The 12,299-nt window shown below is 42.3% G+C and overlaps 1 protein-coding gene across 1 annotated transcript in view; it reads right to left on the bottom strand.

The window, feature by feature from the left end:
• CACNA1H (calcium voltage-gated channel subunit alpha1 H) overlaps positions 1-12,299 on the bottom strand; it is a 158,646-nt gene that overhangs the window by 112,387 nt on the left and 33,960 nt on the right. Inside the window, exon 5 of the mRNA XM_069108763.1 lies at positions 1,671-1,986. Coding sequence (XP_068964864.1) covers positions 1,671-1,986 — 316 coding nt within the window. The remainder of the gene's footprint in view (positions 1-1,670; positions 1,987-12,299) is intronic.

Genomic DNA, 12,299 nt, shown 5'->3' with positions numbered 1-12,299 from the left:
CTTCCTTCCTTCCTTCCTTCCTTCCTTCCTTCCTTCCTTCCTTCCTTTCCTTCCTCCATCTCTTCCTTCTTTCTTTCCTCTTTTTTCATTATACTACATCTTGATATACTGGGCTGAGACAGAATAATAAGAAACCATGCCTGCTCTAAAAGAGCTCTATCTGATAGAGGAAATTCTACAGTGATCCCAAAAATTAGAGTGCCAGGATCATGTGATAACTTCTTTGAGAAGTGCAAACATGATGATATTGAAATCTAAAGAGGGAGAGATCAATTCAGGATGCTTGGGAGTGGCGAAAAAGGATGGGGGAGGGTGGGAAAGGAGGAAAGAGCTTTTAGGGAAAGGGTGCTCCAGCCATAAGGACTGTGTGAAGAAAGGCCCGAATGGGGTCTGCTTGAGTCAGAAGGCAGTAGAGGGCGAGAAGGTTGGGATGGTAGGTTGGCATCAGATTGTGAAGGCCCTTGAACACTAGGTTGAGGAGTTTGGACTTTATCCTAGGACAATCATAGTGATAATAACCACCATTAACACAACAACAATGATATTAGGACCTGTGATCACACTGATAATGGGCACATCCAGATAGGGAATGCAAATCTTCTTATACTTCTTACCCTCCCCTCAATGTACTCTATGATCCAGATACGCACCCGAAGCCTGCTGAATTCATGCCATGGAATGCTCTCTTCCTCCTCACCTCAGACTCAGAGCTCCCCTTGGTTCCTTCAAAGCTTAGGTCTAATCCTGCCTTTAGAGGATGCCTTCCCTCCTATATCTGTCTCTCCAACCCCTACAGCACTCTGCTAGTCCCTTCTCTCTATGATTTCCTTCCATTTTCACTTTATATATTAGCATATACATTTGTATGCTGTTTCTCATTAAAATGGGAGTTCTTTGAGGGCAGGGGTTGGTTTTCATCTTTGTTTTTTGCCTTTCCTTGTATTTCTAGTACTCAGCACAGTGCCTGGAACATAATAAGCACTAATAAATGTTTGCTGACTGATTGACAGAAGAAGAAAACAGCCTTTTGTTTTTTCAGAACTCTTCCTGTCTTAAGCTTCAAGGGGGCCCCCTCATTTCAGCATCCAGATTTTGGGGAATCTATTTTATAGAGAGTCCAGATTCTTTAGCTTGTCACTTATTATAGCCTTTTACAATATGGTTCCTATGTATATGTATGTATATGCACATGCAATGTATATGCATGTGCGTGTATATGTATATAAACATGCATGTGTGTATGTATATATGTACATACACACATGCCATCTCCTTTCCCATGTGTAAGTTCTGTAATTTTAAGGCAGGGTTGTACAGTGGAAGGCTCACTCTGCTGGGTGCCTGGAGGTCTGAGTTCAAGTCCCAGTTTGGGCCCTATTTAACCAGCTTTACCTGCTATCTATGTGTCCACTGTCTTAGATGCTGCCCATGCATGCACACACATACAAAAAGATGGACTGGTCTGACCCGTGTGCATCACCAGAAACGGAGGGATGCCAGACTGAATTAAGTGCCATGAGGGGTTTGAATCAGTTGGTCCCTTATGATCTATAGCTGACATCCTTCCTCATCCCCTTAGTCTGTCCTTATATTTCTTATACAATGACCCTCCTTTTCAAGTTATTGGCCTCCTGAATGACCCCACGTGGAAGGGGGTTGGGGAGTCACACCTGGAAGATAGCGATCCAGGCATAGCCGATGTTGTCAAAGTTGATGGCTCCATTGTGTGGGTTGAAGTCGCCTGACCTGCACACGTTGTAGTATTGGTTCCAGTTGATGCAGGAGTTCCGGCTGCCACCATCAGGGCCTTCCAAGGAGCTGCTGTAAGCCTCCAGGCCTAATGTACACTCAACCCGCAGCTCCCGGCGGATGGGGATGTGCGAACACTTCTGCATGCCATTGTCGCGGTGTGAAGAACAAATGAAGGGGTTCTCTTCGCCTTCATCCGTCTGATAATAGGGGTTCAGGAAGGTCAGGTTGTTATTCCTGGGGTCAGAGAGAGAACAAGGTTGAGGGAATTGTTAGAAGGTATACAATGACTTTAATAGCAACGAGAATGAGAATGATAAGGGGTAGCTCAGATGGAGGAAGCCCACAATAATCCTGTGAGGTAGTGATGGCCATATTATTAATAGCAATAGCAAATGTCCATACAAGTCATTTAGATTTACAAAGCATTTTATATATGCTTATATTAGATTATATCATATTATACAAGTATACAATGTATTATATTATATGCATCGACATTCTATATGTGTATATATGCATATATTCTCCTTTTGAGTCTCCCACAACTCTGGGAGGTAGTACGACCATCACTATTTTACAGAGAAGGAAACAGACTGAAAAAGGAAATGACTTGCCCAACTTACAGAGCTAGTTAGAATATGGAGCGATTTGCAAACCTTAAGAGTGACCTACTGCTATTATTAAAGTGATTATGATGATAATGATAAACCAATCAAAAAGCTTTTATGAAGCATCTACTATGGACCAGATGCTGTGGTTGCAAAGACAAAAAGTACAACAGCCTTTGCCCTCAAAGACTTACATTCTGCTGGTGGAGACAACACGCATGTATGTGGGCAGGTATAAATATATACCAAAAAGACATGAGGTGGCTGGGGGGTGTGGGGCAGGGGAGGGCCCTAACCACTGAGGACCTCAGGAAGGGCTCCATAGAGAAGATGGTGCTTGAGCAGAGTTTCAAAAGAAACTGAAGACCTGAAGAGGCAGAGGTAAGGGGAGGAAGATGATGATGATGTTGTTGACGGCAGGTCCTTTTTATCTGCTGCACAGTGCTAACCAGAGTATTATACTTTCAACGTGTCTTATTCTTTCCCCTTTTGCCCCCTATCTTTCACTTGACAGCTCCTTTGTTGCTGGCCATCCTGAATGCCCCACTTCCTTCACCTGCTCTTCCAATTTTGCCCCACTGAAAACTCCAATTGGACACAAGTCTGGCTTGGAAGATAAGAAACATCAAACAATAGCAGCTCCAGGAAATTCCAACTCATCCTTGAGGCAAGACTTGGAGAAGCTGGAACAGGCTTTTCTAGAAGGGGGATTGTCAGGCTAGTGATCCAGGAAAAACATGACTTGTTAGGCCAAGGTCTGAGAAAAGGGATTAGGGAGGCCTCTCCCTGGAATCATGGACCAAGATTCAGGAGTTGGGGACAGATCTGGGGCAGGGACAGACTAGACAGACTGAATTCCATGAGACCTATGAGTAATATTGGGCAATGGGTCTCCATTTCTACTCCCTGGTGTCCATCTAGATTTCAGGGCATGGGCTGGCACAAGCCCTGATATTTCCTCCTGTCCACTGCCTTAGGTCAAGAATCATCAAGATCATCATTAATGAGTATTAATCAACCACTTACAATGTTCCACATTCTAGGCGAAGTGTTGGGGTTACAAAGAAAAGGAAAACCATGGTCAGCCTAGAAGGGAACCTTAGAAATTCTTTCTTAGGCAAGATTCATGAACTTCAGATGGCAGAATTCTGCCCCTCTAGGGAACAGAGAAGTCTCAGGGGAGCAAGAGGGAAAGGAAGGAGGCAGCAGGCTCTAGGTCTGGAATCCCTCCCCAGCTGATTCCCCATTCACTCAGAAGAGCCCCTTTGCAGAGAAATCTCATTAACTTGCATCCCAAACCTCTCTAGCTATTGTACAATATCGGATTAAGGCTTATGTTTGAGCATTGTTTCTATATCCTGGCATTACCAGGATTGCTTGTTTGAGGCTTACACACACACACACACACACACACACACACACACACACACACACACACACACACACACACACACACACACACACACCCATTAAACATCTTCTAGGGCCAGATGAGGAGAACACGTCACTAGGTGACGACCTCCCCCACAGCCTTCAGGTGACCTATATTCCTTCCCTGGAGATGGAAGAGCTGAGCAGAGATGGGGCTGCCCATCCATTTTGTTACCAGCCCTTACATTTACAACTACTTGGCAAGACAAGGAGAACTGCTTCAGATGTATCCCTCTCCTCAGTAGCATCTATACACCTCAACATGCACACAAGGTGGGGATGTAAGTTTAAATTTGGAGCCCTTAGTCACTAGAGAGCAACTGTGATCACTGCTAGGATGCTGAGGCTGAGCACATGGGTGGATGTACCTGGGTCAGTCATACTGGGAGCCAGGGCCTGGAGAGGGCCTTAAGCAGCCTTAGGGACAGGGGGACACATAAGGTCCCTAGACATCCTTTCAGGAATCTGTTTACTGGCTCTACCTGCTTTAACCTATGAATCTGTGACAGAGCCTCAATATATGTTATCTGACTTAGGGCTCTGTAATGTAATACCAAGCAAAGGCAACTTCCCAGGTTCAAAATACCAGCATAGGTGCTCTCTATTTTATTCAGTAACAAACCCAGAACAGAGAAGATCAAAACATGACATCATTCAAAATACAGCATTTACTAAGTGTGATTAAATCATCTCCAAGGCCTACCCCACCCCAGGACTTTCCAATCATTCAATCAATTACAAAGTCCCTGTTCTAAATACTACTCCACCCCTAGGCTATACCTTCTTTTGGTCCACCACAAAACCCCTCTTCTCAGATGGAGATTAGTTTCCAAACATAAGTAAAATACATTCATTTGCTCAACCATAGAACACAAAAAGGTCAAAAGTTCCCCACCCCTGGATCACAATTGAATCTACCCCAGAGTTACATCAAGTTTAAACACAGCACTTAATACCCAAATGGAGGTCTTTTCTTCATCTTGACACGAGGCAAGTTCTCAGCAATCTTAGTTCCTGGGGAGACAAGGCTTAGCAAGGCCATAAGATACATTGCCAGTCCCTTCATGAATTTATCCTCTGTCTGTAGAACAGTCCTAGAACCCCTGAACACATTAGCAAAGCCCTCTCCCAGGATTTCTGTAAACATACAACAAGAAAATCCTTCTTCAGGGCTTCTGAACCAACAGAAAGGCTCCCAGACCCCTGCAACAACAGCACTGTCCTTCACCAGTGGACAGTATTCATTCTGTCTGCCGGACAGTCTCCAGACCCCTGCAACAACAGTACTGTCCCTCACCAGTGGACAGTATTCACTCTCTGTCTGCAGGACAGTCTCAGGCCTTCTTAACCAAATGCCAGGTTCCAGGACTTCTTCAACAGGACAGTCTTTCACCAGTGGACAAATCTGGCAAAATAACATCAAAACAGACAGACAAAGTACCAGCAAAACAGCCATGTCTCCTCAGTCCTTGGCAGCTCAGGGGGCAGGTCTCAAAAGTCCAGGGCAATTCAAAGCGGCCACCAGCAATCTCTAGTCTCTCCCTCTCCACGAGGTGCTACTTCCAAAAAGAACTTCCGCCTCTCTCTTGTCTCTCCAAATCTACGTCACCAGCTCCTCCCAGTCAGGACTTTCTTTTCACATCAAAAAGTCCATCCCACAGGTGGGATTAACAAATTCTGGGTTTTAATACAATCAATTTGAAAACCAAGCCCAATACAGGGGAATCTCCACATTCCATTACTATCACAGGCTCACTGATTGTGGCTTGGTCTCTGGGTTCCGTGCTCTTGACTTTGATCCCTGACTATGAACTTTCTGTCCCTGAGGTGCTGATCTGAGGTCTCTGAGGATAGCCTGGTGACCTGACCCTAACTCCTTTCACTCCTTCTGTTAAGTGATTTGGTATTGGTGTTTGTGCACATTGGCTTTATAGAAAGGGTCTAAATCTCTGCCCCTGAAAAGTAATAATAACAGAAATTCACATTTATATAGTTCTTGATGGTTTGCGATGAACTTTCCTCAAAACTACCCTGTGATATAGGTAACGCTGCTATCATTTCCCCCATTTTACAGATGAGGAAACTGAGGCCGAGAGACTTTAAATGATTCTCTAGTCAAGTTTTGGATTCAGGATTCCTGCTTCTAAGTCTAGTGTTCCATACCTCACTGCTTTTTGTAGTCTGCTTATTAGAATTATGCTTCTTGTGGGAAATTCCCTTGCCTTCAAATATGAGGATCCAAAGACCCATGATAGGACAGGAGTCAGAAGGTATTGTCAAGGATGAAATCGTCAATGGTTTTATGCCACCCAACCATAATTCACAATTCCTCCAGCCTTCTCTGTGCCTATGATATTGGCATCTCATAGCCCGATGCCCAAGAATTTTCCAGAAACATATGTCACAAAGATGAGCCCAGGCCCACACAGGGAAAGTCCCTCAGGAACCTCAGACCTCCTTAGCTATGTGGTTTTATCATTAGGAAGTCTTGATGGATTCTTTCTTTCTCTTCTTTCCACACTAGTTCAGAGGTTCTGGCAACTTTGAGGATCTTCCCCTCCTAGACGGATTTTTTTTTGATGATAAATTAGTCCATCTTTTATCTCAATTCTTACCTAGCTCTTAGTCATTGAATGGCTGATGCCTCAGACAAGCTCAGATCTGGAAAGACCTTAATTTAGAAAGGCCAAGGTCACCCACTGCATCCTGAGTCATCTCTGGTCATCTTGACTCTTGTCTTACTGCTGGACTTTGATGACTCTGGAGGACAGAGTGAGGTTGACGACTTTGCACATCTCTACCTCACTTAAATCTAATTCATACACAAGTCAAGACCTCACTCTATGATGTCACTAGTCCTTTTCCAGAACAAAGGTAGAACAACAACAAGAGCTTTCCCCTCCCCTCTTGCCGCAGGCACCCCCACAGTGAGCCTCCTTAGGGATGTTGCCCATACATGCTGCTCACCAGTCCCGCAACTTAGTTGCTCTGGATTCTTTAACATGGCAGCAAGTGATATGGTGGTGGCATGATGAATTTAAGAGTACTCCAAACCTTTAACCGTCTACATTCAGTAGATGTTACTGAATTTGGAGGCACAGAGCCTGAATTTGAATCCCAGCTCCATCACTTACTACCTGTGGGACCTCAGTGAAGTCACTCAACTGCTTTGGGCTTGTCTGTTAAATGAAGGGGTTGAAATACGGCCCCTACAATCCTTTCCAGTTCTTGGTCTATGTATAACTCTATGATACATGTTCAATATAGAAGATTTCAGAATTCCTTTGATTAATGTGGGTATCAGAAAATGTTTAGATTTTTCAGTTTATATTATTATCAATTATTTATTTGAGGATATTAACTTGGTAATCCTTTGCAACCTAAAAATGTGAAAATTATTATGATCAACAATTAGTATTCAACAGAATTGAATAGTAAACCATATGGTAAAACATAACATATTAAAGAATGTATTGTAATAAATTGATAGCATTATATCAATATTTTATATCTGTACGTGCCTTACTGATTCTAAAGAACTTTATATACTTATTTCTGGCTTCTCAAACACATCCCCATCAAAAGTGAAGTATTATTACTCCTTTTGTGTTGTTAAGTTATTTTCAGTCATGTCTGACTTTGTAACTTCATTTGGGGTTTTCTTGGCAAAGATATTGGAGTGGTTTACCATTTCCTTCTCCAGCTCATTTTACAGATAAGGAAACTGAGGCGAAAAGGGTTAAATGACTTGTTCAGGGTCACACAGCTAGTGTCTGAAACTGGACTTGAACTCATGAAAATGTATCTTTCTGACTCCAGACCCTGGAGTAAGGGCCTAGCTGCCCATTAGCCATTTAGCCTTCAGAAAAGTCACATCTTTGCTTTTTTGGGTTACTATTAGGTTTAATTAATTTATTTAAAAAATTATTAATTTGTTTATTTTTAGTTTTCAACACTCACTTCCATAAGTTTTAAATTTTTTCCCCTCCCTCTTTCTTCCCTCCCGAAGATGTCATGCAATCTGATACAGGCACTACACATACATTCCTATTAAACACATTTTCACGTTAGTCATGTTGCATAGAAGAATTATAACGAATGGGAGAGAACATGAGAAAGAAAAAAAAACAAAACCAAAAAGGAAAATAGTCTGCTTTGCTCTGCATTCCGACTCCATGTTTCTTTCTCTGGATGTTGATAGCATTTACCATCACGAGTCCTTTGGAATTGTTTTTGGTTCTTTCATTTCTTTTTTATTTTTTTTTTTATTTAAAAAAATTGTTTTTAAGCAATCGGGGTTAAGTAACTTGATCAAGGTTACACAGCCAGTTATTTCTGGGTGTGGTGCTAAGTGTCTGAGCCCGGATTTGATCCAGGTCATCCCTACACTGGAGCCGGTGCTCTTATTCGCCGAGCCACCTGGCTGTCCCAGGTTCTTTCATTTCTAAGAGGGGCTAAGTCTATCAAAACCAGTCATTGCACACTGTAGTTGTTACTGTGTACAATGTTCTCCTGGTTCTGCTCACTTCACTCTGCATCAGTTCACTCATATAAGTCTTTCTAGGATTTTCTGCTTCTCTGCTTTTAGACTGTTTCCTCCTCTGTAAAAGGAGGCTAATGATATTTGATGTATCTTTTTCATAGGGTTGTTTTGAAGATCCAATGAAGTAAATGTACATAAAGTACTCTGGAAACTATATGGCACCACACACATAAAAGTTATTATTATTACCATGATCAATTTGTTATGGGACACTGTTTAATATATTATCATATTTCATCATGTTGTTTAATATTTTATCATATTAAATATTAATCTATGATAATTTTCATATTCAATAGGTTGTAAGATACAAAAATTATCCAGTTAATATCCTTAATCAGATCATTAATAATAGATCTACTGAAAACCCCCATTGAACACGAGACTCATGATTGATAACAACATTAACCAAAGAAACTCTGTAGTTAGCCTACTTGAATAAGTATCAAAGGATCATAGCTCCAGATGTAGAAAAGACATAGAGGTCATCTGTTCCAGCCTCTTCATTCAATGGATGAGGAAGGAAAGTGAGGCCCAGAGAAACCAAGTGATTTCCTTGAGGCCACCTATAAAGTAAGTGGCAGAGCTGCTATTTAAGGCCTTGGGCCTCCAAATTTTACTGGATGTAGTTGGTTTATGGTTTGGAGCAGATTGTAGAGTCCAACATGGCATCATTATATCAGGTATTACTAGGAAACTGAGAGCCAGATTAAGAGTTACATATGCGTGCATGTATGTGAGTATGTATGCAAACATGCATATGTGTATAGGGTCAAAATGAAAGCTGTAGTGCAGATGGTAAGTGGCAGAGGAGGGGGAATTCATTCTGAGGCACTGTGACTTGAAGGTCAGCACTGACTGTTCAGTATCATCCACTGAATGCAGTTTGATGGAGTTTGGACCAAATGTCCCAAACAGAGCTTATTGTCTCATCTGCCTACCTGAACCAGTCCTTCTTCCAAACTTCCTTATTTTGTTTGAAGGTGCCATTTATTCACTTTTATTAGCTGGCTATTCTTGTAAACTTGGAGATGTCTTGTACTATTCCCTCTCTGTTACATATGCTTACATAAATAGGTATGCATATATGTTTGTCTGCACACATGCACATGTCTGCACATGAGTGTATATAAATATGCATAAATCTATAACTATGCGGTTCTGCTGTTTGTCTGACTCTTTGTGACCACACTGGGGTTTTCTAGGCAAAGACATGGCCTATATTTATGCCTCTTATCTCCTCTTACCCTTTCCCAGGGCTGGGCATATAGAGGGACTCAGTAAATGCCTGTTAGGGGAACACTTGAAGTCAAAGTCTGAAAAACTCAGAGAATAATGAACTGATTTTTCATCACAATCTATGATACAACTTTGATCATAAAAGCCAATCATCTAGCACTTATAAAGAACCTATTATGTTCTAGGCACTATGCTTAGTGCTTAAGACAGGAAGAAAGGGAAAACTATAGTTCCTGTCCTCAAGATGCTCATAGTCTAATGGAAGGGACAATACACAATCAAGAAATTTATAAGATAAATGGGGAAATTTTATAAGATAAATTTATTAGATAAAATAAGATGAATTCACAGAGGGTAGGCATGAAAATTAAGGAGGATTAGGAAAGAATTATGGCAGAAAGTGGGGCTTTAGCTTAGACTTGATGGAAGTCAGGGAGACCAGGAGGAGATGAGGAGGGAGAGAGTTCTAACAAAGGGGCCAGCTAGGGAAATTGTTCAGGATCAGGAGATGGAGTGTCTTGTGAAAAGAACAGCAAGGAAGCCATTGTCACCAGACCACAGAGTATTTGGAGGAGAATTAGGTATAAGAACCCTATGGAGAGGTCAGGTTATGAAAGGTTTTAAAAGCCAAGCAGAGGATTTTCTATTTAATACTGGTGGTAATAGGGAGCCATTGGAATTTATTGTATAGTAGGGGGAGTGGGTGACATGGTCAGACCTGTGCTTTAGGAAGATCAATTTGACAGTTATATATGCAGAAGTCCCCTCAGATGAAGGCAGGAGTTGGGGAGGAGAAAAAGACTGTGAGCCAAGCACTGAACTCATGAGGAAGGATGGAGAGTACTCTGGAGGTCTATAGGTCACAGCCACCAGAATTTTGATTGGGTGATAAATATAGATTGAATTGACCTCCAAGGAGGAGAGGTTACTGAGTGATGTTCAAAGAGGAAGAGCCAGGAAGTAGCAATAGGGGACTTCCAGCTTCCCCATCCATGATTGATGAGTTGGGAGTGGGGGTGTATAATTGAAAGGGCAGCCAGTGCAAGAAAGGTGGCCAAGGAAACTGTGCCATTAGGAGGAATTCAGGTCTCAGTGAGTTTAAGAAGATGGAGGGAGCAAGAAAGGAAATGATTTAAGATGAAAGCAAGTTGTTACTTATGGAGCAGGAAGGTCACTAATGGAAAAGGCATTTTTATATTAGGATTATTTGAGCATTGGCTAAGGCTAATCCTTTATTTCCATGTCTTCCTTCTGAGATTATCTCTCCCCCTCCCCATTTATCTTATAAATTTTTTGTTTGCCTGCTGTCTCTTCCATTAGACGGTGGGCGTCTTGAGAACAGGAACTATATTTTTGCCTTTCTTTCTAAGCATAAGGCTAAGACATTTTGAGTTGTATATAATCCTGGAATGTTAGCTCTGGAATGGACATATCTCAGAGGTCATCTCATCCAAAACCTTCATTTAATGGATGGGAAAACCGAGGCCCAGAGAGGGCAAGGGGCCCAGAATGAATCAGTAGCACAGCTGGGATCCCAGTGAAATGATTTATCAAGGGGATCCCAGCTTCAGAGAAAACCTCTCTTGATCTGACTAGAAAGAAGAAGGGAGGGGTGGAGGGTGGGCGAATCTGCATTTAAATAACACATTTTCGTTTTGCACAGTGGTGACCTTTTGAATAAAATACACGGGATTTTGATAGCTAGCTAGAGAAGTTCAGAGATTGTTTCTCTCCTCTGGCATGTGCATGGTGATGGGGGTGGGGGTAGTCAAATGGCAAACAGGCCAGAGAGGCAGCTAAACCCTGTGCAAAGGTTTGAAGGTTTAATGCCTTGAGGATGGGGGCAGAGGATTTGGCAGGGAGAGGTCGCAAGGGTGCTCTTTGTCTCAGGCTTGGTACGGAGAGAGCAGGAATTCATTTTTCTTTTTTTTTTGAAGCAATTGGGGTTAAATAACTTGCTCAAGGTTACATGGCCAGTTATTTCTGGGTGTGGTGCTAAGTATCTGAGCCTGGATTCCATCCCCAGGTCATCCTGACACTGGGGCTGGTGCTCTTACTCACTGAGCCACCTGGCCACCCCTAAGCAATTGGGGTTAAGTGACTTGCTCAGGGTTACATGGCCAGGTGTTTCTGGGTGGATGCTAAGTGTCTAAGTCCGGATTCGATCCCCAGGTCATCCCGACACTGGGGCTGGTGTTCTTACTTGCTGTGCTACCTGGCTGCCCTGATGGAATTAATTTTTCAAGTAGTCAAAGTATAGTAGGAAGAATTCTAGACTGAGAGCCAGGAAACTTGAGGTACTCCTAGGTCTGACATTGATTTTTTTTAAGTGATCTTAGATAAGTCAGTTTCTTTTTCTGGGTATTGGTGTCTTCAAATAGAAAATGCAGAAGATACCATCCCTACGAACTGTTCTTGTCTGGGTGATTTTGGTACAGCAAAGAGAACAAAAGACATCATCATCAGAGCTAAGACTTGAGATAAGGGATAGGAGTGTGCTTGGAATAGCTGATAGCACATGGTTGATGTGTCCCTATGAATGAGCCACTAAGTCATGACAGGCTCCTCTGTCCTGCTCTGGACTTTGCTTTCTATGTTCACGACACTGCAATTCTTGTCCTACATTTCTAAGTACCCCCTTTAAATTTCCTTTGCTGGTTCATCATCTAATTCATACTCCCTTAGTATAGATGTCCTTTAAAGCTCTTAATATGGGTCCCCTCCCC

Source organism: Petaurus breviceps, unplaced genomic scaffold (assembly GCF_028583685.1).
Source record: "Petaurus breviceps papuanus isolate PSGF00001 unplaced genomic scaffold, PetGlider_PUasm1.0 138, whole genome shotgun sequence".
Taxonomy (NCBI): domain Eukaryota; kingdom Metazoa; phylum Chordata; class Mammalia; order Diprotodontia; family Petauridae; genus Petaurus; species Petaurus breviceps.
Note: the sequence above shows the minus strand (reverse complement) of the source record. Positions and strands in the feature narration are given on the sequence as shown.